This window comes from Sciurus carolinensis, chromosome 2, assembly GCF_902686445.1.
Source record: "Sciurus carolinensis chromosome 2, mSciCar1.2, whole genome shotgun sequence".
NCBI lineage: Eukaryota > Metazoa > Chordata > Mammalia > Rodentia > Sciuridae > Sciurus > Sciurus carolinensis.
In genome coordinates this window covers 52,218,440-52,246,033 of record NC_062214.1, presented here as the reverse complement: position 1 = coordinate 52,246,033, position 27,594 = coordinate 52,218,440, and the positions used below count along the sequence as shown (strand labels likewise).

The 27,594-nt window shown below is 39.8% G+C and overlaps 1 protein-coding gene across 3 annotated transcripts in view; it reads left to right on the top strand.

Moving 5' to 3' along the window:
- Positions 1-27,594, top strand: part of Adamtsl3 (ADAMTS like 3) — a 347,565-nt gene that overhangs the window by 265,044 nt on the left and 54,927 nt on the right. For all 3 annotated transcript variants that reach the window (XM_047534772.1, XM_047534782.1, XM_047534791.1), the window contains exon 20: positions 18,121-18,274. In XM_047534772.1, the coding sequence (XP_047390728.1) occupies positions 18,121-18,274 (154 nt within the window). The remainder of the gene's footprint in view (positions 1-18,120; positions 18,275-27,594) is intronic.

The following is a 27,594-nucleotide window of genomic DNA, read 5'->3' as shown; positions in this document are numbered from 1 at the left end:
TCCTGTGCAATCTGTTGCTACCATGGCTAATTTTGCCCTTTGTGATTGTAAGATTGTATTATTGCAGTAAGTAGAGTTCTGGCACATTGTTTCCTGTGGACAGGTATCAACACAGTCTAGTCATGATGCCTTAGTTTTTAGGTGTGGGGTTTAAACCCTAGCACCTTAAATTAGAGGCCCAAGCTCCCACAGATGGTAATGTAGGAACAGACTCCATTCCTCCTGACTTTATTCCGAGGATTCTTTCTGTTATGAAATTGTCCATTTGATCTACCTGCCTCTGTATCACTCTCCCATTTCCAGACTATCTGATAAACCCTAGTGTCCCCAACACTGTTTTCATCAAGTCAACTGTGGAGAATCTTCCATGGGTCTTCTTGTTTGCAGCATCAAGTTCCCTAGAGTAGCTTCCAGTGCCCTTCTTGTCTTATGGTCCTCTTATTGCAGTCCTTTATTCTTATTCCAGCTCTTTATCCTTATTCTAGACTTTTACTCCAGTCTTGCTGTATCTTTAACATCTACAGATCTGCAGACTGAGGTTCTTAGCACAGATTCAGAAGCAGATAATGCTCATAAGTTGTGTTATCAGTATCTTGGAACTTCCAGTCACTACCATGAACTGTCTTCTGAGGATAGGGAACCAATCTCAACATTAGAAATAACTTTAAGAAATTAGATAGGGCAAGTAGGCATGGTGGCACATGCTTGTAATCCCAGCAATTTAGGAAGCTAAGGCAGGATGATCACAAGTTCAAGGCCAGCTTAAGCAACTTAGCAAGGCCCTAAGCAACTTAGTGAGACCCTGTCTCTAACTAAAATTTTAAAAAGGGCTAGGGATGTGGCTCAGTGGTTAAGCATTCTGGGTTCATTCATAGACCCATGTGCTAGTTCATTGCCAGATGCAGTCACAACTGCTGCCCTCATCTAGAAGCAGATATTGTCTCCATATCCACATATGAGAAAACCCAGGTTCATTAAGATTAAGTAACTTGCCTAAGGATGGAGCTAGGATTCAAACCCAAGTTTGTGTGACCCAAATTTAATAAGAAGGGTGTATACTTTGATCTTTCATGCAAGAGCAAGACCTTTTGAGCCAAACAGACCAATGCTGGAATCCCAACTCTAAAACCTATAAGCTGGGTGTCCTTGTTCAATATACCTTGCCTCTCGGAGCTCCCATTTTCCTTCTCTAAAAGTTTTGGCTAGTGAGGATAATTGGAGATATTTGATACAGAAACATCCAGCAGAGGAGGGCTTTCCATTCTTCCTTAAGGGAAAGTCCACAATTCTGGCCATAGGTTGGTAGTACATGTTCCCTGGATTTGGGGTTTTAACTGGGTTTCTCAGTTAAGTGCCAATATTTTTAAAATGTCTTAAGAAAAGAAAAAGATCTCAAGTCATAGTCCTAGGCCTTATGCAGGTCACTGAAGGTCTACATAAACGTTTCCCTAAATACTCAGAAAGTATCTAGGAAAGAATTGAACCCTCCTCTTCAGGGCCTGAAGAGGAGGAGTCACCCTGGATTCAGCCATTATGCCCCACTCTTTGTGTCCACCTCACAGGAGAGGAGACAAGGCTCTCACCTCATGCTGTCACAATGTAAGTCAATGACACAAGGGACAGAAGAACTGTCTTCTCCAACAGTCAGGTCCTAAAGCAAGAGACACAGTTGCTGTAGGTGAGACAAACTCCCTAAGATAGACCATGGAAGAATGGATAGAATTCAGCCCTGTTGAGTTCTGTGTGCAAAACTTGATTTGCTTTATTTCTCTCCTACTCACTGCCCACCCCAGCCCCACCCCACTGCCACCTCTCTCTCTAGCACAGGAGATTGAACCCAATGGCATTTTGCCACTGAGCTATATCCCCAGTCTTTTTATAAATCTTGAGACAGAGTCTCACTAAGTTGCTGAGGCTGCCCTGGAACTTGTGATCCTCCTGCCTCAACCTCCCAAATCGCTGGGATTACATCTCACCTGGCCTGTTCCTACTTTCTCACAGAAAAATAGAGGCCACAGGGTGCAAGTATTCATTTGAGTATCGCTTTGAAGCTGGTACTAGGCAAAGTTACCTGGATAATGGGTAGGCAGTGTTTATTCCAGTCACCCAGCTAAGCTCCAAGAGTGAACTTTTACCATGTCCCATTGTCAGAGGTAGTGCAGGATCCAGTTATTGTCTCCAATAAAGAACTGCTGAAAGGAAAGGGCCATGCCTTTGTGGAGAGACTCTTGTTGTTATGAATGCTTTATCTCCTTGCTGCACTAAGTGTGGCACAGGGACCAAGGAACATCAACTGGGAGATTAGAAGAAGGGAGAAATCTCTAATCCCACCCAGACCTCAGCAATGAGAGTCTGCTTTTCAGTAAGATCCCCAGGTGTTTAATGCACATTATAGTTTTGAGAAGCATTTTCCACTTGCCCTTCCTCCTTGAGTTACTGAGCTCTTAAACATGTTCAAGGTAGGAATGACTCTAGGCAATGACTTCTTGGACCAAGTGCTCCTAACCCAAGTGGGACAAGGCAAGAAAACAGAAGGACATTGGGACTAGGGAGAAGCCAGGCACCTTGTTTATGGGTGCAGCCTAGAACTAGTGCTGTGCTCTAAAACACCCAACTGTTTCTTTCTTTTCTTCTTTTCTCTAAGAAAGTAATAAACTCTTCTCACTAGCCCTTGAGAGTGGAGATGGGTGGTGATATCATTGATTCCCTCTCCTGTCCATACTCTCAGCAAATAATTGGACCTGTGTTTGCCAGTTTTGTCATTAAAGTGACACCATTGTACTCATACTTCGTGTCTTTCCTCTTGTTGGATTCTCCAAGCTCTAAGCTACCCTCCTCTGTAAAGTCTTCCACTCCCTAAAATCAATGCAGCATTCCCCACCTTAAACTCACAATGACCCTACTTTTTATTGTATTTCAGTGAGTCACTACTTCCTGAGCAACCATATGGTCTTCCTATCTGGCCTATAATGTCCTTGAGGCCAGTGGCCATAAGATCGCTGACAGGTCCTTGGGCCCTACAGAGCTCTGAGTAAGAAAATATTTCCCTCAAGTGTCTTTGCAAAAACCAGGGAAAATGCAAAGTGGTGTTGAAGTGGTGATTTTTAGAAACTCTTGGGTCTGCAGAGGAAAATCATTTAGTGGAAAGGTTTTTGCTGGGAGAAACGAAGGAAGGAAACAAAAGAGGAGGTTGTCCATGTGATATGCATTGAACCTGAGGCAGTCAGCTACTCAAGGCAAAGGGCAAGTTCTCATATGCCAGAAGGTCAAACCATGCAATTAAGACCCCTTCCTCATAGCCAAGATCACATCTCCAGGAAGCCCCTATCTGGAAGGAATAGGAAGTATGCACACTTCACAGGAAGGTGGGGTCAACTTTGGGACACTAGAAGACAGTTTTCAGAGGCAGATACAGACATACAATCTGTTGCATGGCAATCTGGATTTCCTCCTGGGTTCAGCTTTTCCTCTGTTGAAATTTCCTCTCATTTTGGAGTTGCTTTGTTTTGGCGGAGATTCTGGCACCAAATTGCCACCTTTCCCTAAAGCTTCCTGCCAAACTAATCCTTGTGCCATGGGATGGCTCACTTGGGGGAAGCCATCCATTCTGTGGTTCTGGATAAAACCCTTCCACATTGAAACTGGCCACTAACCCTGGACATGAAGAGACTGAGAAACCACACCACAATTTCCGTTCTTCACCATGTTGGGCCTGTTGACCTATAACTGGAAGAGTCCTCTTTCCCCACACTAGCTCTATTCATGGTGTGTTTGAGCTTTGCCTATTCATTGGCTCATTAGTTTGCCATAGTTCCTTAGATCTGGACTGGGCAATTGGCAAAAAGGAGCCTTCAGTTCTTATACAGCTTTTCAAGTTGTAAGAAAGAAGCATTGACTCATAAATGGCAATTCTCCTAAATGGTGAGTTTCTAGGATCCACATACCCCCTGTATCCTGTTTGGTAGACTCACACCTTTACTGAAATCCAGTAGCCTTCTCTCATTTTTTTATTCTCTGTACTTTGATGGAACATTTGACCATTTTGTCTACATTTGTCTTTCTCTTTCATGATGTTTCCAGGTGTTTTTTTTTTCCTGCATATTTGATTGCATCTTTTCTGTTGATTTGTCTTCTTCAATATGACCCTTCAATTTTCATTGCTGCATTTTTACTCTGTAGTTGATTCTGTGTCTTTACCTCTCCCATGACTTTTATAGGTAACTTTTCATCTCTAGAAGCAATCTCTAACCTATCCAATGCCACATCTACAGCTCTACATATTGAATATATCCCCATCATTGGAAAACCAAGGGACAACCTCTTCATCCCATCCCAACCAACTCCCTACCTTACTTCCTGTCTCTGCCAGTATAGCATCATCTTTCCAATACTTGCAATCATGTCTGACATTTCCACTTCCTGTGTTTAGTTACTTATCTGCAATCTCTTCAATTCTTGAAATGTATCTATATTTTAAATAAAAAGGGAAAGATCTTTATAAATGAGAAATTTTATAAAGAACATGTCCAAGACACATGAAGTTCCAAATATAGAATTCCAGCTTTCAATAGATTTATTAATTAGGACTCATGAAGATTATCTCATTTGGGGGGTCAATTTATACAAGCTTGTGAAAACCAATTATAATCTTTTGCCAACCTATGCTCCATGACATTGAGTTGGTAGCTTGAAATAATTGGAGTATTTACACCACAGAAATTGGCAAAACAACCAGGGCTCTTACCCTAAGACTCTTTTGTGAAACATTGACCTTGACAAATGCATAACAGAGTTTTACACACATACACACAGACACAGTTTTTGTCAGCTGTTTCATTGTGGTGATCAAAAGTCCTGACAAGAACAATTCAGAGGAAGGAAAACTTATTTTGGCTTATGGTTTCAGAGTTTCAGTCCACAGTCAACTGACTGCATAGCTCTGGCCCGAGGTGTGGCAGAACATCATGGCAGAAGAACATAGTGGAAGAAAGCAACTCATGGCAAGAGCTCATTACCAGAGGCAAAATATAAACCTTAAAGGCATGCCCTCAGTGACCTACTTTCTGCAGCCACACCCTATCTGTCTACAGTTCCCACCCAGATTAATCCACTGATTAGATTACAATTCTTATAATTTTATCATTTTGCCTCTGAGTATTCTTGCATTGTCTTGTACATGATCTTTTGAGGGATACCTCATATCTAAACCATAACATTCCACCTGTGGCCCCCAAAAGCTCATGCCCATCTCACAATGCAACATACATTTAGTCCATTTTCAAGGGTCCCCATAATCTTACAGTTCAGCATTAATCAAAAGTCCAAGTTCAAAATATCTTGTGAAACTGAAGACAAACTCATGGATGTTTTCCACTACAAAGATCAAAAGCAAGTTTCATATATCCTATATATAACGACACAGAGTAAATGTTTCTATTCCAAATAGAAGGGGGCAAAAATGGAAGTGATGGGGCCAAAACAAGACTGAAATCCAGACAAGTTCTATCGCTCCACATTTGGCATCTGGAACAGATGGCATTGTGAGGCTCTCTTCAAAGAGCTTGTGTAGCTCCACTTCTGTGGCTTTGCTGGTTGTCGTCCAAATGTCCTCTCTCTTGGCTTGATGCTGCTTGATTCCTTGACAAATATCCCACATTACTTGTATCTCTTAATCTCAGAAGTCTACACTGCAACTTTGGCTTCCTTCTCACATCTTCATTACTCTCTCCAGAGCAGCCTGAAGGAAATCCAGCCCTGCTACACTTTGCCTTGCCTCCCAGGCCTTCCTTTGAAATCTTGGTGGAAGCCTCCATGACCCCTTAACTCCAGTATCCTGAATTCCAGCAGAACTAGCATCACATGGTTTATGCCAAGTCTGCCATTATCTCAAGCAATAACCAAACCTCCTGGGACCACAACTTCAGCATCCTCTGAGTGCCTGGGTGGTTGAGCACAGTGGAACAACTTCCTAGACCCCCCTCTGCAATTAGGGGATCCCTGTGGTCCCTTCTCAAGGGAAATTTTGCTTTTATAACCTTGAGCCTGAGATAGGTGTGGGTTTGCCATTCCTGGGATGCCCACAAGATGTTTCCTGTTGTCTCTGGGTAAAGTACTTATCATCTTTTTAGTGGCTATAATCTCTTAAACAACCACAACTTGCTTGGTCCCAGTTTTACTTGCACTGTTGTGGCCAAACTGCAAGTTTTTCAAATCTTTCTTCTGTGCTTTCTGCTCTCGATTATCACAGTAAACTTGGCTAAAAGCTGCCTGCAATATCCTTTCTGCTGCCTGAATGCTATACTGCCTGGAATATTCCTTTTCCAGATTAATCAGTTCTTCACTTTTAAATTTAGCCTCACAGAAATCTCAGGGCATGGGAAAAATGCAGACAAATTTTTTTGCCAAAATATGACATGAATGGCCTCTAGTCCAATTTCCAATAGAGTCCTCCTGTCTCTCTTTCCAGAACCTAATCTTTACTGTCCACAGTTCTATTGGCATTCTGATTTTCTGAACTCCCATCAGAATCAGCCATTAATCTCTGCTTACAGCATTCTAAAGCTTGTCCATCCCACATCTTTGTACTTTTCTGAACTCCTCTTGCAAACCAGTTCACAGTGCTTCCGATCCACATGGTCAAGTGAGTCATAGCAACGATTCCACTCTTGGTACCAATTTGTATTAGCCAGCTTTTTCATCATTGTGACCAAAATAACTGACAAGACCAATTTAGAGGAATGCTTTATGGTTTCAGAGTTTCAGTACACAGTTAACTGACCCCATGTCTCTGGGCCTGAGGTGAGGCAGAACATCAGGGCAGAAGGACATCGTGAAGGAGAGCAACTCAGGACAGGTCATCCACAAAACAGAGAGCTCCACTCACCAGAGACAAAATATAAACCCAAAAGTCATGCCCCAAAGGCCTACTTCCTCTAGCCACACTCTGCCTGCCTATGGTTACCACCCAGTTAATCCATATCGGTGGATTAATCCACTGATTAGGATACAGTTGTCATAATCTAATCCTTTGTCTCTGAATGTTCTTTCATTGTCTCAAACATAATTTTTGGGGGTCACCTCATATCTAAAGCATAACACACACACACACACAGTGTCATTGATAAACAATTTTAGCTTATTGATGGTGCCTAGGATAGAAATGACCTCAACAAATTCCAATCTTTGAACTCTCTCTCTCTTTCTTTCTTCCTTTTTTTTTTTTTTTTTTTTACAAAGTCTAAGAAACCTGACTTGGCTTCTCTAATACACTTTAAAATCTTCATCTACCTAATTAGTGTTTGGTGTGGCCAGGAGATATCAGATATCTGGATGTAGATCCACTCTATCAATTCTTGTCCTGTAGACCTGTAGAGTTAATATGATCTTGATGTGAGGTATTTGATCTAAAAGCATTAACTATTTTTTCAGATATTCCTCCATGAATAAAAAAAAGTTCTAATTCTCAAGGTTTTTCTAAAATCTTCTTTTTACTTTTTTCTTATGTGGAATTAATTATGAGTTTCTTCTTATCACTATGTAGATAACCACTCTTCTACTTTAATAATGGTCTTTTTAGATTCAGTATGACAGTTTACCCTTAAATTTTGACCCGTTCAAACTGCACCCAGTGCATTCAGTTATATGTTTGTTCCACTTATTTTAAATCTCATAACCCCCACCCCAACACAAGCAATCTGATTATTGTGATGGGCTGACAGATTTGGCTCCTTGGAAATGTTACAGGCCAGGATATATGGGCAATGACTAAACAGATCTATTGTGCTTCTGAGACTCCAAGTTATGTAGGAAATGCTTCTCCCATGGGAATGCCCCACCTCTGATCCCATCAACAATTGCTTAGCTTCCCCCATGGGAACACCCTGCCTCTGTACCCATCATCAGTTACTTAGCATGGCATGTTTAGCAATACAAAATGACAATTCTTATGTGATGAAAAATTGTTCTCTTTTGATTCCTTCTTCTCCTAAACAATGCGCCATGTGAACAGTGATGTCAACAATGATTATGTGGATGTTAGTAACCATTCTTTAGTTTGTACCTAGGTAAGGGTTGTATTAACCCACTTCCCACTCTGCTGATGATTTTATTATGTTAGTTTGTAATTTCGAATCAGCAACAGACACTTGTGATTGATGTGATTTTTGGTATAAGAACCCCTGCAACCCTATGATTGGGGCTGTTCTCCCAATAGCCATTTTGGGGGCATTGTCTGAGACAGTCAGCTGGCCGGCTTAATAAAGACTCTCAAATTTGGACTTCTCAGTGGTGATCAGTCTGTTCTTCAGTTGTGCCCTATAACAGCTATGCCTTATTTTTCTGACTCGATTGTAGCTGCCAGAGGGAAGGACCATCTCCATTTATCTGTATCCCACTTGCTGTTTGGCAAACTCTCATTGTCATAAAGAGACGAAAGCTTCTTCTAAACTGAATATTTCTATTCCTATTCCATAACTTTACATGCTCACAGTCATTTAAACAACAGACATTTATTGCACAGTGCTGTGCTGATTACCCCAGGCACTGGAATCAGAGACAATTAAGATTATTTCAATGAACTCACAGTTTAATGAGGCATGCAGTTGAAATAATGCTTATAATCATGTTAAAGAGCCTAATAAAGGTGTCCCAGGTACAGAACTATGAAACAATTGAGAGAAAACATCTGTGTCTGCCTGGGTCCAAGGAAAGTATTGTAAAAGATGTAACTTTAGATTTGAATCTTAAGAAATGAGTGCAAACTGTGTGGAAGTGACATAAGGGTGGTCTAGGCCGTGACAGCAGTTTATACAAAGGCACAGACTTGTGAGTTTACCAGTGGAATATGGTGTGGGAACAGGGTGCATTGAGGAAGTGGTGAAAGGTGAGATAGACTGGAGAGGTTGCAACCAGATGGTGAAGGACTGTGGTATTTGTATCTATCCCTGTAGTCCTTGAGGGCATGATGAACGATGTTTGAATAAGGAAGTAAAGTGCAGGGTTTCATATATATAATTCTGGCTGCACTATGGGCAGTGTATTATAGGAAGAAATTACTGGAGTATGAGAAACCTTGTTATATGGAGACTGGAATAAAACCAATGAGAGATAATGAAGCCATTGGGATAGAGAATAGTAGATAATTTTGAAAGGTATTCAGGAAATATAATTGACATATTTTGGTTATCAAATTGGTAGCAAATGAGCAAAAAGAAGGGCATCCCTCATTTCTGCCTTAGGAGGCTAATAGATGAGGTGAAATTAATTTCTTCTTTAAAATTAAAGAAGAAAAAGCATATTCAGATTGTGATTTGAAAAGGAGAGAAAACGGGTGTAGTTTAGATATACATGTAGTTTGAGAGTCTATAAAAGTATCAATCAGGAACTATAGCTCAGGAGAAATCTGCACTAAAGTTTTAACTATATAATTATCAACATGGGAATGGTAGTTGAAGTCACAGAAGATGAGTACTCTGGTATCTAAAAGTGTATTATTGACAATAGTTCCTTCAAAAACTATTTAGGAGGTTTCCAGTGAAGAAATACTAGGGTGGCAGCCTGGTAGCTTAATGTTCTCAAAACCCTCATTAAAAAGCAAAACAAAAAAAAATAAATAAAAATAGTAATTAGGATTTCAGAAGGAAAAGGAGAAAAACACAGATAACTTTAATGAAAATGACAAAAGTGGGTAAGCCCAAACCATACACAGTAACAGACACTAAAGAAACTGTAAATTTAGCAACTGAGAAGAGATTTCAAAAAAAAAATAACATGGAACACAGGAGTCAATGATAATTACCAAGACAGGGTTTAATAGAACCCTGAGCAAGCAGACCTCAGATCCGTCAATTCAACTGAGAGAAGATTCCAGGTCCAGAGTGTAACTAAGGGCGAAGGTGATCATGCAGACTCACTCGGGGATGTCCTAAGGAGACTGAGAGTTCCAGAACATCTCTCATATCTAATGTCTTCAGAATGCCCAACGAAAGTTGTCAGAATTATTATCTGAGTTGAGAAGCAACATGTGGAGAAAAGGAAAGAGGATGTTTAGTTCCTTGGGAGTGCATGAGTCCAGAGAGTACAAACTTCAGAACTGTGGCCAGATTGCTAAATGCTTCCTTTTAACACCAGAGGTCAGAGGAAGGAGCCAGGAACAGTGAAGATAATTACCCCGAAACACTCTACCACATACACTCCCCTTTCCTAAAAGCACAGAAAGCAATCTATTTAGTTTCTATAGTACCACCAACAAACCCCATACCAAAAAAAATTAAAATAAAAATAAAAATTACTGTAAGTAACACACCACCTTGAAACAGGTAAAAATGTAGCTTAATGTTACAAAAGGAGCTCAAAGAAACTAAAACCACAGAAACAAATAAAAAACAGAAAACCTAAGAAATGAGATAAATAAATAACAAGGAAACGTGAAAAGATAGCTGACAGCATTTAGAAAAGAATTAGAAATCTAGGGGGAAATTTTGAGACGTAGACTAAACTAGAAGGAACCCCAGAATAACTCGATACAGAAATTCATAAAGAGGGCAACCAAACAAAGGAGGGCAGTGAAAAGACTCAAAAAGAAATGAAAAGGATTCAAATAAAAATGACAGGTACAAAATATAGGGACAGAAATTCCAGTGAATACAAAGTCTCAGGAAAAGAAAGCCACCAAAACAGTATAACAGAACAAAACTATGAAGAAAAGACTTGAATTGCTACATTGCCCTGTATACCTAGGAAAATTGACCCAGAGTTGTCAGTATCAAGACATGTTTTTCTAAACTGACTGACTATTAAAGATAAACATATTTGTGCATTTGGACAAAAAGAATCAAGTTTTTTATTAGGTTAAAAAATATCATAATGACATCAGATTTCCCTCTTTATTTATTTATTTATTTATTTTTTATTGTAAACAAATGGGATACATGTTGTTTCTCTGTACATGGCGTAAAGGCATACCATTTGTGTAATCATAAATTTACATAGGGTAATGTTGTTTGATTCATTCTGTTATTTTTTCTCTTCCCCCCACCCCTCCCACCCCTCTTTTCCCTCTATACAGTCCTTCCTTCCTCCATTCTTGCCCTCCTCCCTAACCCTAACTCTAACCCTAACACTAACCCCTCCCACCCCCTATTATGTGTCATCATTCACTTATTAGTGATATCATTCGTCCTTTGGCTTTTTGAGATTGGCTTATCTCACTTAGCATGATATTCTCCAATTTCATCCATTTGCCTACAAATGCCATAATTTTATCATTCTTTATGGCTGAGTAATATTCCATTGTATATATATACCACAGTTTCTTTATCCATTCATCAATTGAAGGACATCTAGGTTGGTTCTACAATCTGGCTATTGTGAACTTAGCAGCTATGAACATTGATGTGGCTGTATCTCTGTAGTATGATGATTTTAAGTCCTTTGGATATAGGCCAAGGAGTGGGATAGCTGGGTCAAATGGTGGTTCCATTCCAAGTTTTCTATTTATTTTTATTTTTTATATTTTTGTGGTACCAGGGATTGAACTCAGGGCCAATTAACCAGAGCCACATACATCCCCAGCTCTTGTTATTTTTTATTTTGAGACAGAGTCTCACTAAATTGCTTAGGGCCTTACCAGCTTTGAACTTCCAATCCTCCTACCTCAGCCTCCCAAGTGCAGGGATCATAGGCATGTGCTACCACACCCGGCTTGGCATCACTTTACAATACTACCCTGTACAATGGAGCAACATAATTAATATACTGAAGAAAAGAAAATGGGAGCCCTGGATTTTATCCTGCCAAAATAAACTTCAAATTTAAAGGCTATAGAAAAAGAGTTACAACGATATGATATATGTTGTTCCTATATGCTCCTCCTGCAGAATCTACTAAATCTCTCTAGTGAACCCATAGGAGATTTGCCACAGAGTTGCTGCTTTGTGAATGATAATTAAGTCAGTAATATTCTCTCTCTCTCTCTCTCTCTTTCTCTCTCTCTCTTTCTCTCTCTCTCTCTCTTCCGACATACACACAAACACACACACACACACACACACACACACACACACTCATACGTAATTTGTGAACATTCTCTAATGGCACTCCTAATTTGTACTTAACAAATACGGAGTCACATATGAGCACCACCCAGAAAAGGGATTTACAAATGATCCTACTAGCATTTATGATGGGGAAGAAAAGTCAAACATGTATCATTGGAAATATCTTATTAGAATGTTTGAGCAAAAATGGCTCAGTTTACTGTTTAATAAAAATTTTTTAATAAAAAGTTTTATTATATGGCAAACTCTTGGCTGATCATTTGACTTAAGAAAAATAAGTCATTTGGTAAATCGTAATTTTAAACTACCTGTTCAAAAAGTCTATGAAAAGCTTCTCTCTGTACTGAAAAATAATAATAATAAGAGTTTTCTGTTAAACATGACAATAAGGCATTTTAAAAAATTCCTTTTGCTTCCTTTGAAGCCCTACAAAAAACCCACAAAGTGAATGAAAAAGAGGAAACACTCTGTCTTCAGTGAACAATGAAATGGCCATAATCCCAAACTGTAAATCATGAAACACACCTGCCAAAGACCATAAAATCTGGACCAAAATGAGAGGGAAGTTTGAGAGCTGACAAATATTTTCTTGGACTCTGAGCAGGATATAGATTTCCCTAGGAGTAAGTATGGCTGTCCTGAAAGGTCTGTTCAATAGTTCTCTGATTAGGGGGACTACTAGATCAAGGACCATGAACTGCCCCTGAAACACAGAGAATGTCCCTGCAGAACTGTGGTGGGAGACAGCGCTGCAGGAGAAACCACATTGTATACCGCCTCACTGGGGAAGGGTGCCAGATATTTAGTGGCGTGAAGGCAGGGGAGGCAGTCTTACCAAGTGATTACACAGTGAACCACTTATTTAAAAAGCTCTTCTCTTAGTCATGCCAACCATTCAAATGCCAAAATCTGAAGAGAGTTGTGGACAAAAAAGTAAGAGATTTGGTGACAGAGTATTGAAGACAGCAAACTGCCCTACCTCACTCACGTGACTCACAAATAGTCAGTTGCATTCAGAGCCCTGGCATGCACTTCAAAATGAGGGGGTAAGATGGAAGTAGAAGGAAGTAGTTGGGGTGGGGGAAAAGGAACCTAAAGCAAGAGTCACACAGGCAACATAACAAAGGTATTTAACAGAGAATAGTTCCAACAGATGGGTTCCATACTCCCAAAGAAGCAATAGTCATCTAGCAGGAAAGTGTCTTAAAGGTGAGGTTTGAGGGATTTTGTTTGTTTGTTTTTAAGATTATAAGATAGCAGGAAATAAAAAGATAACTGAAATAGGAAAAAACAAAAGACAAAAATTGAAACTAGCAGACACAAAAGTTACATTATAAGCAACTAAAGCATCACATAAAACAATTGAAAACAATGTTGCACAGGCTGGAGTACATCATATAACATGATATGGAAAAGAGCAAAGATTGGTTGTTAGAGGCAATGATGGGTATGGAATGCAGACATATGCATAACTGGTATTTGTTGAGAACAACAAAACAAATGGAACAGAAAAATATTCAAAGATAACTTAAGGGGAACTGACTTCCTTTAGTGAAGACTTTTGTCAGGAAATCATAAAGGCACATCATGTGCCAAAAAATACAACCCTCTGAGACAGCCTGCATCAGGTGCTGAACTTTATGGATAAAGAATTTATCCACAGGTCTCCAAGCAAGGAAGGGCAAACAAATCAACCACAAAAATTTCCTTCATAGAAGAAGATGTCCAAGCAATCAACAGATACATGAAAAAATGTTCAACATCTCTAGTAATAAGAGAAATGCAAATCAAAACCACCCTAAGATTCCATCTCACCCCAATTAGAATGGTGATTATCAAGAACACAAGCAACAATAGGTGTTGGAGAGGATGTGGGGAAAAAGGTACACTCATACATTGCCGGTGGGGTTGCAAATTAGTGCAGCCACTCTGGAAAGCAGTATGGAGATTCCTCAGAAAGCTTGGAATGGAACCATCATTTGACCCAGCTATCCCACTCCTTGGCCTATACCCAAAGGACTTAAAATCAGCATACTACAGTGATACAGCCACATCAATGTTCATTGCTGCTCAATTCACAATAGCCAGATTGTGGAACCAACCTAGATGTCCTTCAACTGATGAATGGATAAATAAACTGTGGCATATATATATAATGGAATATTACTCAGCCATAAAGAATGATAAAATTATGACATTTGCAGGCAAATGGATGCAATTGGAGAATATCATGCTAAGTGAGATAAGCCAATCTCAAAAAACCAAAGGAAGAATGATCTCGCTGATAAACAGATGATGACACATAATGGGGGGTGGGAGGGGTTAATGTTAGGGTTAGGGTTAGGTTTAGGGTTAGGGTTAGGGAGGGTGGCAAGAATGGAGGAAGGAAGGACTGTATAGAGGGAAAAGAGGGGTGGGAGGGGTGGGGGGAAGAGAAAAAATAACAGAATGAATCAAACAACATTACCCTATGTAATTTATGATTACACAAATGGTATGCCTTGACTCCATGTACAGAGAAACAACATGTATCCCATTTGTGTACAATAAAAAAAAAATTTCCTACTGGCCCTCACTTGTTCTGCATTTGTCAATGTAAGACAGTGGAGCGGGATCTAAGGGAAAGAAAGCATGACCCAGAAGGTTCTCTTCATCCAGGTTGCTCTTTATGTAGAAAAACCGTCAAGGAACACCACGCTGATAAGCCCCTCTTGGAAACTCTATAGGACCAAGAAGAAACACAAAGATGATTCAAAATAGAAAATCCAGGAATGTTTTGACCCTGGTAAAAAATGATGAGAAATGAGTGATGAAATCATTTAAGTGTGGAATTAAAACTAATCAATTAGCAATCACAGTACAGAACAAAATGTAAACTGCAGAAATCTTGACATTATCTAAATGATATAATGTAAGCTAATTAGGAATTTGGAGAGGAGAGGTGCTTAATTCCTCTCTCTCATAGTAGAAGATCCCTAAGATACTCTCTGAAGTCAAAATATGTCATTAAAATTAACTATCCAAATCTCTTGTTGGGTTTGTTAATCTTCTTTCTTCACCTTGGATGTTCTTTGGGGAATTAGCTATAGTAGAAAATGTCAGACATTCAGCAAATCCTTTACTTTTATTTTAGTTTTTTCTTAGTATACTTAATAAAAATCACATTAAATTTTCAAATTAAAATTACATATATACACAGTGATTATCAAGTATTAATGTTATTTTATATATGGCCATTTGGGTGATTCTTTAAAATATTAGCCATCTTTGCAGCTACAACTTAAATGCCTGAGGCAATGAATTTATGAAGAGTAAAATTTATTTAGTCAGATTTTGAAGGTTCAATGTATGGCAACCTGCATCAGCTTGGTTCTGGTGAGACTGGTAAATAACAGTGGTGGGAGCAAGTGTCACACTTCTCAAGTCAGGAAGAAGGGGGTGGGGATGTGTGGGGTCCTACAATCCTTGTCAAAGGCATCCCCCAGTGATCTAAGGCTCTCCCCCTGGTTCCCAGCTCTTAAAGATACATAGCACCTCCCAACAGCCTTTACATATGAGCCTGGGGAGGCACTCAAATTACAGCCAAACCATAGTACTTTCCTTTCAATACATTTTAAAGTTTATTAATTCATTAATATTAATTAATTTTAGTTTATTAATTCATTTTAAAGTTATTAATTAATTCAATTTTTAACTGATCACTAAAAACAAAAAATATCTATTAATGGGGTTCCATGTGATGTTTGCATGGAATGCATCATATAATGTTTAAGTCAGGTCGAACATACATATCCCCTCAAATATATATCTTTTCTGTGTGTGTGGGTGGGTACTGGGAATTGAACTCCAGGTGCTCTAATGCTGAAATATTTCCCCAGTCATTTTTATTTTTTATTTTGAGGCAGGGCCTCCCTAAATTGTTGAGAATCTCACTAAGTTGCTTAGCCTTGATTCTCCTACCTCAGCCTTCCAAGTCGCTGGGATCATAGGCATGTGCCACTGTGCCTGGCTATTTATCATTTCTTTGTGGTGAAAACATTAAAATACTTTTTCTCTAGCTTTTTGAAATATGAAATACTTTATTGTTATATATACTCAGCTTACTGTGCAATAGCACACTAGAACTTCTTGTTTCTAACTGTAACTTAGTACCCATTGATTTGTCTTTCCCCATCTCTCCTACCCCACCTCTAACACTCCCCAGGCTGCTGTAACCACCATTCTATTCTCAGCTTCTATGGGATAAACTTTGTTCTCTTCCACATATGAAAGATTGTTTGGTACTTGTCTTTCTTATTTCAGTTAACATAATGATCTTTATTTCCATCCATGTTGTCACAAATGACAGGATTTCATCCTTTTTATGAATGAATAAAATTCCATTGCAGGTGCAGCATTCTCTTTATCCATTCATCTGCTGGTGGGCACTTAGGTTGTTTCCTTCTCTTGGCTACTGTGAATAGTGCTGCAGTAAACATTGCAAGTGCAGAAGTCTCTTTGACATATGGATTTAATTTTCTTTGGATAAATATCCAGTAGTGGGATTGCTGGATCATGGGGTCATTCTTTTAATTTTTTTGAGGACCCTCCATACTGTTTTCCATGATAGCTGTTCCTAACAACAGTGTGGAAAGGTTCCCTTTTCTCCACATCCTTGCTTGCACTTGTTATCTTTTGTCTTTTTGATTATGACTGTTCTTACTTGAGTGAGGTGATTTCTGTGTGTGTGGTTTTGACTTAAATTCCCTGATGATTTGTGATGTTAAGCTTTTTTTCATTTATCCATTAACCATTTTTATGTCTTCTTTTGAGAAATACTATTTACATTTATTGCCCCTTATTAAATATTTTGAATTTTAGTATTGTGATACCACCTACATTCTTCTTTTTGCTTAAGATTGCTTTGGCAATTAACTATTAACTATTATCAAAAAGAGGATTTTAGTGGCACCGTACAAAATTTAGGAATGATTTTTCTAGTTCTGTGAAAAATATTGTTGTTATTTAGTTAGGGAGAGCATTGAATCTAGCTCTCTTTGGGTAGTATGGACATTTTAACAATATTGATTCTTTTAATCCATAAATGTGGGCTATCTTTCCATTGTTTTTGTGTGTCTACCTCAATATCTTCAATGTATTATAGTTTTCATTATAGAGTCTTTTACCTCTTTGGTTAAATTTATTCCTGGATACATTTTTGTAGCTATTACAAATGTTGCTCTCTTGATTTCTATTTCAGATAGTTTGCTATTGGTGTAGAGCAATAATATTAATTTTTGGATGTGGATTTTGTACTCCACAACAATGTTCAATTCATTTATTAGTTCTGATAGTTTTGGTGGAGTCTGTGGGATTTTCTACATATAAAATTATGTCATTGGCAAACAGTAACAATTTGACTTCTTTTCCAGTTCAGATGCCCTTTATTTCTTTCTCTTGCTTGATTGCTCTGGCTAGGTCAGAATGAGTAAATCCTGATTTTACATATGTAATTATAATACACAAATTAAAATATTACTCATAATAGAAGGAATTAAAGTAAAAGCAGATCAAGTGGAGGGAAGAGAAGAGGGAAAGGAAAGGAAAAGTACTGGGGGATGAGATTGATTGAATTATATTATGTGCATATGTGAATATGGCATAATGAATCCAACTATTATGTATAATAATAATACACCAGTAAAAATTAATCAATTAAAATTATTTTACAATATAAGCAGTTAAAAATAAATTAGATATCAATTACAATGCCAAAAACCAAACTCTACAAAAATAAACTACCGCAAATTAATTACTAATCTCCAAAAGAAGGGAGCAAATAAAGAAAGGGAGGAAGAGAGAGAAAGAAGGAAAAAGAAAAGGAGAAAAAGAAGAGGAAGTGTGGGAAGAAGTCCAAAGGAGAAAGAAACTACACATCATAGAGGCGTTCAGGCTTGGAGGCTTGCTTATTGGTACATCCATACTTCCAAGTTCCCTCTCCTTTCCCCATCCGAGCCCTTACTATTGTCGGTGGGCTTGCCTGATGCTCATGCTCAACGTGGTGGTTGCTCAACTCTCCTTGCAGTGCTCTGTCACTTGTGGTGTTGGACTCCAGAGAAGAAAGCAGATGTGTCAGAGACTGACTGCCAGAGGCCGGCGTGTTCCTCTCAGCGAGGTGCTGTGCAGGGACATACCAGGGCTCCCCCTTGTAAGATCCTGCCAGATGCCTGCATGCCGCAGTAAGTATTGTAAAGGCCGTGCTTCACCAGGATGCACTGATTCTGCTCATTCTGTCCTAAGGCCTTTGTTTTCCACACATCAGCATATTTCTAATCTGTGCGTAAAGTAGATTAAAATGAATTTAAGACTTATTTTCAGCAGCAAATGGTTGAATGTGGAAGATCATGATACAATTCTAAGAAAAGTTGGTTTTAAGAAATTAGCACCCACTTAGCAAATGCATCTTTGAGGCTTCTCAACTTAGATTTATATTCTCCACGTCACTGTGATTTCTTCCACTTAGATTCAGGAGTGTGCCATGTAGAAGTTAAACTGATAAACTTCCTAACTGACCTTGCCAGTAATGTATTTGTATCTGTCCCCTTAAAAGGAAAAGAGCTGAATATTTTTTAATATTAAAGTATTTTTCTTCTGTATAATCTGAAACCAGCAAGAATGAAAACATAAAGTACTTTTGGTTGAAAAAAAATGGCAGTTTGGCTACCTTTTCAATTCATTATAAATAATAAGCTTACTATGAAGAGTTAATACAATGGCCTCATTCTATTCAAAGCTATATGTGTTTTCAGTATACATGCAAGGATGCATTTTTTTAATATTTATACACATAAATATATGTTTCCTGTAAGAGGGTCATAGCAGATGAATTCAGAGCTTCCACTACAACAATTGAAAATTAGGCAGCAGAGAGGTGGTAGGGACGTAGGGAATAGGGACATTGTGAATAACAATTTGTGGGTCTATTTCCTGCTTTGCTTTTTCATTATCTTTAATTACTCCCCTGCAAAATAACATTCATTACCTTGGGTACCCTCCTGAAATTGGTTATGGTTAGAAAAAAAAATCTGGAGTGAACTATTCTTATTTTAATGTTGCTTGTGAGGGGGTTGTGTGTGTCTGCATATGTACACATGTGTGTGTATTAACTTTTCTGGAGAAACTCACAAAATAAAATAATAAAAACTTTAAGTTAATTAACAATAATAGCATTTATTAAGCACTTACCATGGGGAATTCCTTAAATTCGTTATCTCATTTAGTTCCCCCAGCAATGCTGTGAGACAGATGTTACCCCATTTAGAGACAAGGAATTCAAGACTTGGGGAAGGTATGAGAGTTGCCCGAGGCCCACTGGCTGGCAGTTGGCCCCTTTGCCCTGTTTGACCACAAGTCTGTCCGATTCCTGAGCCTACGCTTTTCACTTCCTTTCTCTGCTGATTCATGGACAGCATTAACATTTTTCCCCCTGGGAATCTTTTGAGAACAGATTTTCAAAATCTTCAGATTCTAAGTTTAAAGTCTCCTGGAATTCAGGAATGTCTGTGGCAAATGGCACCATGTCATGCTCTGTTTGAGCAGCTTATCTATCTGATTTTTTTTTCCCTATCTAATCATTATTAATTGTAGATGGTTCTATAACATTGTCATTAGATTCTAAGCTATCTTAGAAGACAGTGAAATGAAAGTCATACTGGCAGTTTCCTCTAAAATAATAACAGAAAAATGTGGGAATACATTGTGGCTATGAGGTCATACAATGTGGTACAGAATGAAATTATAAACTATTATGGTGCACAATGGTGGGCAGAGGAAAATTACAAATTTTAGGGAGGAAAAGGAAAAAAGACAGTTATATTTTTTCTTTACCTCACCCTATTCTCTAGCCTGCCAGACATGGAGGGCATGGAAGCAAACAAGAGGCAGGAATGCATGCTCCCTGCAACAACCACGTCACCCTGAGCTGGACCTGCAGATCAGCTGCAGCCTGGCCTCAGTCTGTCACCTTTCATCCACAGCCCTTGCTTTGATGGGTTCTCCCTTTGTGCTCCTGTAGAGCATCTTCTTCTCCCTACATTTGTATCACAGAACCAAGTGTTGAACTTGGCATTCTCCTAACCTCCCTACCCCTGCTGTCTCTACACCATTTCTGCACTGTCCTTGTGCACTTAGTACTTGGATTGCCCTCATAGACCTTCTGAGGCAACATTATAGACAGGCAAGATACCCACTACCTTGCTCCAGGACACACTACCAAGTACTATCTTCCACTCCAACATTTGCCAACATACAGAACAACCAACACCCATGTGCCCATGATGACCTTCCTAACACCTGCTATCCCAATTACACAGCGTCATCTGCTGTGTGAACCCCATTACTATCTTCAATTCAGGTACTTGAAAGAATAATAGAAATGTAGTGTTCAATTTTGAAATTTTAAAATCATTACTACTGGTTTGTAGGGTCCTTGAGTTGTGATGAAGAAGAATTCTTATTTTTCCCCACAGTGCTGAGATCAGGATAGTTGCCAGAGGAGGGACATCCAAGCACGCAGTATGTGATTGGAATATCAAGAATGTATGCCTTAGCCTCTTCCCGGGATTATCTCAAACCCAGACTCTTGCCTCCAGTTCTCCATCTCTCTCCTTATACGAGCCCTCAGTCTGCCTCTTGAGCTCTCCCATCCTCATGCCTACACCTGAACCTTACAGTGTAGTATGGCTTCCCCTGCTGCTGCTCCCCCTGTACTTGTCAGTTTGGCTGTTTCCAGTAATGCAGATCCCTGCCTGACATCCTGCAGCTCTTGAAAACTAAGCCAGTTCCAGGATCCCCTCACCAATACCCATCTTGAGTTTGTATCACCTCCTGTAGAATCCAAAGGCATACATGTTACTTTTTCTTTTACATACACAACTGTTCACTTATTCATTCAACAAACGGAATGTAGTGGCAGGAAACAATTTCATAAAGTAGGAAACCTTGAGGGGACTTCTGAAAGATAAGTATCCATTCATCAGGGAAGGGTACAACAGGATTTTGGAAAAGAGAGCAATGTGGACAAAGGTAAAAGGTGTCAAATGAAATGGTAACTGTGGGAGAACTGAAGCAATCCCATAGGACTAGAACTTAGGTGAGTAATAACGAAAGAGACCTTGAGCTCCACACTGAGTCATTCAGATTTTAATGATCAGTTCATCTACTCTGGCAGCTATAAAGACATTGAATAAATATGAAACTGCAGGCAGGGAGTCTAGTTCAGGGAATATGTCATATCTAGGTAAGAGGTCATGAGAGTAGGAGCAAAGAGGATGAAATCTAACAATGGCTCAGATATATAATCCAAGTTCTTGATGTCTGACTAGAGTTAGGAACTGAAGGACAGGGATAGTAGTGGGTTTGTAAATGTTTAAAACCAGCTTTGGAGTGGGATCATGATAAGGGAAAAGTAGCTATCATTGGTTTGCCAATTTCTGTTGTGTAAATGCTGCTACCATTGCCAGTTGCCATCCACTAGTGTGACATTATTGAGTACAGAGCTGGGAATCGATGGTAGCAATCCCACTGACTTATGAGTTAATTTAAGTGGTTTGCAGTTTCTGGCTTAAGGAAATGGGCAGGAGCTGATGCCGTTAAGTTAGGGAGTAGAAAGTAGAGGATCATTGGGATAGGGGAACAGATGGTGTTTAGATTATACTATTTAATTAATTATTTATTTATTTTTTGTGGTGCTGGGGATCAAACCCAGGACCTCAGCACATAAGGAAACTGTGCTGAGCTCTATCCCCAGCCCAGATTATAATATTTGAAACTTGTATCAGGAAGAGATTTCTAGTAGGCAGTAGACAAATAGGTCTGAAGCTCCAGAGATTGGTCTAGGATAGACAGATTAACTTGAGAATCATTAACCTAAAGGAATTATTTAAAGTTACAAAATCATCCAAGAAAAACTATAGGGCAAGAAGAGAAAATAGCCAAGCACTTGCACCCAAGGAGTAGAAACATCCAGTAGGATGCTGGCAATTAACAGGGTCAGAAGGAACCAGAAAGGTTTAAAATCTTAGGAAGGAGAGACCTCTTCAGGAAGGGAGTGATTGTGGTACCATATACTCTAGGCTGAACAAATAAGAACATGGAGGGGAGGGCAGTGGATTTATCACTAAGAGGCCATGGGTGGTCTTTCCCAGAGGGTTTTAGTGCAGTGCTGGGAACAGAAGCCAGATAACATTTAGTTGAAAAGGGCAATAGAAACAAGTAAGTGAAAGCCATTCTTTCAGGATGATCTGGGATTTACTATAGCCATGGGGCCTTGGGCCTTCATAACTCTTTTAACAAGTCCCACCCACAGTATCCCTTGCAGACTCCACTCAGCTCCCTGTGTTCCTATACTCCGAGAAGCCTAAAAAGATTCCAGAAAAACTCCCAGGTTTTTTATACAGCTTCAAATAAGCTTGATGGATCTTCACTCCCAGTGGAAGGAAAGGGAATCAGCACCAACCCAGCAGCCAGACTGAGGGCTGGATTCTGAGTGTTTGGAGTTCCAGCAGGGTAATAGGAAGTCTTGCTTAGAGGCTGGGTCACAGCCAAAGCCCATTAGGGAGTGGCAGGAGTCAAATGCTGGCGAGACCAAGTGTAAATATCCAGCCCAGATGGCTTGGGGCAGAAGCCTGGCTTGGCACCAAGCCTCAGAGTCATGGCAAAGATACCCTTGGAGTGAAGGCAGGACAGACAAGCAAGGAGGTGAGGCAACTCCTGTGAAGAGCCCCAGGCACCTAGAGCTGGCTTTTGTGGCATGGTGGGTGGCACAAAGACTCAAAAGGAGGACATAGAGAAGAAAGAGCTTTTCATTTTCTAGACAAGACAAAAATGTGGCATTTCTCAGATCCAGCACAGTGGAAAGGTGGAGGGATGGGTTAGTCCCTTGCACAGGCCAGAACCCCCTCCAGAAGCATGCTTAGGTACCTGCCTGCTAATTGCCTTGGCAACTGTTGCTGCACTGGGGCATTTCTAGATGTGGGAAAAGGCAGTCACCCAGAACTGAACCAGTTTTTTGTCTAAGAACTGAGCCCAGTGTCACCACACTCCAGGCTCCTCTGAAGGAACTCAACAGAATTCTCAAGGGAGGAATTGGCCTGTGCTATAGAACCTGGCAGAGCTCATGAGTGTCTGTCTCTGGCTAGAATCTCAATCCACTCCCCAGCGCACTTGCTAACTGAACTGTTCTCTGCTCTAGTGTGAGCAATTGCCAAAACGGGGTAGAAGGGAGCAAGTTATGACCACAGGGCCTGTCCTCCATTGAAGGGTCCTGTGGCCCACATAGCAGGTGACCTTTTACTGTGACTCACCTAGCCATTAGGACAGGCTCTTCACCAAAGCTAAACCCTATCTGCCACCTATAGGCCCCATGACCTGGCTTGGAAGGAATCAGGGTCCCATCAGCTTTAAGCTCCAAACTTAATGACGGTTGTCTTGTTACCACTGAGCCTGAAGGTAATTAGGACTCACCTTCCTGTTGGTTCCAGGGCATCAGGATGCTTTGTGGGCCTCACACCACCCTTGTATCACCCCTAGCCTAAGCCAGTCAGCTAATCGATTCCCTACATGGGCTTCTGTACCACTCTACTGGAGCTTGAAACATTGAAGCTTTGATTCCATCTGTAGCAGCCATGACTACTGTGAAATAAGCTGTCTCCACACATTCCCCAGACACGAGTCAAATGCCTGACTTAGAAACACTTCTGAAGAGTGAGTTTTGAAGCCATCCATGGCCCATCCACATTTTCTATTCTCCATCACTGAGAGACTAAGAACCAGACAGAGTGTTCAACTATATACTTTTAGATAATGATAATAGATATATAGATGGATGCACACACATAAATTTGTCTACGCATCTGTATACATACATAAATACCCTACCTTGTCACAACAAAAGGCCACTGACAGTATCCATACAGTGCAAACAGGTTAATAAAATTAGAAGCAATTAAGTAATAAAAAAAGAAAACAAATAAGAAAAACTAATAGGCAATTATGCCTTGAATTTTATATTCCTGTTACATGTGGCTCCAAATTTGGATTCTAAACTTGCTACCATAGTACCCATCTTGGAAAAGGTAACCTTGGCCAGTTGCAGAGTCCAGTGTTCTGTAGGTAGGAAATGAACTACAGATTCTCCTTGACTCCCAGTGCATTTGATCTTGATAAACCCTTTGACAGTTGAAAATACCATAAGTCAACTGGGTATGGTGGTGGATGCCTATAATCCTAGTGACTCTGGAGGCTGAGGCAGGAAGATCACAAGTTCAAGGCCCAGCCTCAGCAACTTAGCAAGACAATGTCTCAAAATAAAAAATAAAAAGGGCTGGGGGTTGGAGCTGGGGTTGTGTCTCAGTGGTAGAGCGCTTGCCTAGCATATGTGAGGTACTGGGTTCGATCCTCAGCACCACATATAAATAAATAAATAAAGGTCCATCAACAACTAAAAAATATTTTTAAAAAAATGACTTCCATTTAAAAAAAATGGCTGGGGGTATAGGTCAGTGGTAGAGCACTCCTGGGTTCAATCCCCTGTCGTGTGTGTGTGTGTGTGTGTGTGTGGGTGTGTGTGTGTGTGTGTGTATAATCATCAGTGGAAAATGCCTTAATACACTAACCTGCCAAACATCATAACTTGGTAACACAGTATACAATTAGAGAATGGGTTGTTTACCCTTTTTTTTTTTTTTTCACAGTTCTTTTTTTTTTTTTCTTTTTATTGTAAACAAATGGGATACATGTTGTTTCTCTATTTGTACATGGCGTAAAGGCATACCATTTGTGTAATCATAAATTTACATAGGGTAATGTTGTTTGATTCATTCTGCCATTTTTTCCCTTCCCCCCCTCCCCTCCCACCCTTCCCCTCCATCTATACAGTCCTTCCTTCCTCCATTCCTGCCTCCCTCCCTAAACCCAACTCCAACCCCAACACTAACCCTTCCCACCCCCCATTATGTGTCATCATCCACTTATTAGCGATATCATTCTTCCTTTGGTTTTTTGAGATTGGCTTATCTCACTTAGCATGATATTCTCCAGCTTCATCCATTTGCCTGCAAATGCCATAATTTTATCATTCTTTATGGCTGAGTAATATTCCATTGTATATATATACCACATTTTCTTTATCCATTCATCAATTGAAGGACATCTAGGTTGGTTCCACAATCTGGCTATTGTGAACTGAGCAGCTTGTTTACCCTTGAGGTGAGATGGCTGATTGGGAGCTGTGACTTGCTGCTGCCGCCCAGCATCACTAGAGAGTATTGCACCTTAGATTGCTAGCCTGGGAAAAGATAAAAATTCAAAAATATGGTTTCTACTGAATACAGATAGCTTTTGTGCCATTGGAAAGTCAAAGGAGCATTAAGTGGAATCATCCTGAGTTGGGGACCATCTGTGATTACTCTAAGTATGATTTCTGAAACTGAGACCAAAAAGAACTCTTCCTATTGTCTTCTTACAGAAGATGCTTCATGTCATGCAGGAATCTTATAGATAACATGAATCCTGCTTCTTATTTTCCCTTTCTTCTTTACCAGCAGCATCCCATTAAATTGTCTTTCAATAAAAGAAACTGGGACAAGAATGCATTTCTATACTACTTTGGTTTAATTATGGTACACTCTAGCGCAATGGTCCTCAAACTTTGCTGCACACTCAGTCCCTTGGGGAGCTTTAAAAAACTCTAATGTCTAATTTCTGTGGATGGAACCCAGGCCATTGAGATTAATAAATAACTAACTGTTTTGGTTGACTGAGCACTTTCTGTGAAGATTAAGTTTTTTTTAATACCATCATTTCTGTAGTAATGGATGGACTATGAATTAACCAGGGAATCCTCTTGTGTTAGTTTTCCTTCACTGTGACAAAATAACTGAGAGAAATTGATTGATAGGAAGAAACATTTATTTTGGCTCATGGTTTCAGAGGTTTTAATCCATGATCAGAAGGCTCCGCAGTTTCTGGGTCTGTGATAGAAGGGTGAGTTGGAATAAAATTGCTTACCTCATGGTGATGGGAAGCAAAGAGAGAGAGAAAGAAGCCAAATACAAAATATACTCTTCGAAGGCCTATCTGCCTCCCAGAACCTACTTCCTCTAACTATGCCCTACCTCCTAAAGTTTGCACCACCGCCGTATAGCACCACAGGCTGGAGACCAAGTCTTTTAAGCACATGGCCTTTAGGGGGCATTTCATGTCCAAAACATAACATCTCTGTAACATCTTCTTTCCGCCTTTGGTCAAGATTCAAAATAAGTTCAAAATTTTATGTTGCCTATTAAAGAAAAATCTATATGCTTTAACTGGCTAGGGTCAGGTCGACAGTCTCTGTGGATACTCCGTAATCGATTCCAAAGAGGAAACTGTTTAAGTAGCAGGTCATCTGATACCACTTAGAAATGAGCTGAGGGAATATCCTGGGGTAGAACCTTTGGACCCATTCTGAGATCAATAAGCCTGAACTACCAACTGCTTTTCAATGAAATTTGTATACAAATTAATTATATATATCCTTCACTGAAAACCTCTACTACATAAACTATAAGTCTCTCTGTTGTTTTTCTGAACCTAATGATACCACCAAACCCCAGGAGGCAGCCAGATCCTAAAAGGCTTATGAACCAGCCAGAGGACTCTAGAAATTATATCAAGATATCAGTATATACCCTGTGACTACTGCCAAGGCCTGAGAAAACCAGCTAAGAGGAATATTGATCTAGTTTTTCTTGTAGCATGTTAGTGCCAGTACTAAGAGGACCAAAGTAATGAGGTCTCAATTTCATGACCTCCTGAATCTAGCAAGTCCAGTCCCTCTCCTACCACTGTCTGGTGTCTCTAAGTCCTCCAGCTTATCCCCCAGATCTGCCCAGAAACCAAAATGTATCATCAAGCAGGAACCAGACTTCCTGTCACATCATAGTCCCTTACCCCTCCTCAAATTTACAAGAAACACAGTGAGCCTCCTCTCAGGTGAAACAGGGAGAAAGGTACTTCTCTGGGGATAAGATCTGGGGTGTGTCTTTCTTGACACCAGCCTGTTCACTACAGTCCATGCCCAAGAAAAAGCCAGCCCATCTCTGACTCCCCCTCAATCTACTCAGCAACTTCTTGCCTGGACCTGGCTTTGTCACCTGGCCAGTTGGTACAGTAGTCATATAGGAGAGCCCATTATGTGCCTACTATTTGTGCACTTGACACAAAAAATCTGACTTCATTTCCACATTCCTCTGATGAAAGTGCTAACTAAATCATCCAGTTTACAAAAAGGAAAACTGAGGCTCAGAAAAATGAAATGATTTATTCATATGGCAGAGCTAAGGTTCAAACTCCAGATTTGTCTGACTTCAAAGTACCTGCTCTATCTTTTCTTTTTTAGTCATGACTCCCCATTGTTTCCTCAGAACTTCCCCTACCATGCTAGCTTAACTGGCATATTTGGGTTAGATTCTGCAAATGGCTAACCTCTTTCTCCTTTTTGGACCCTTCAAATGAATTT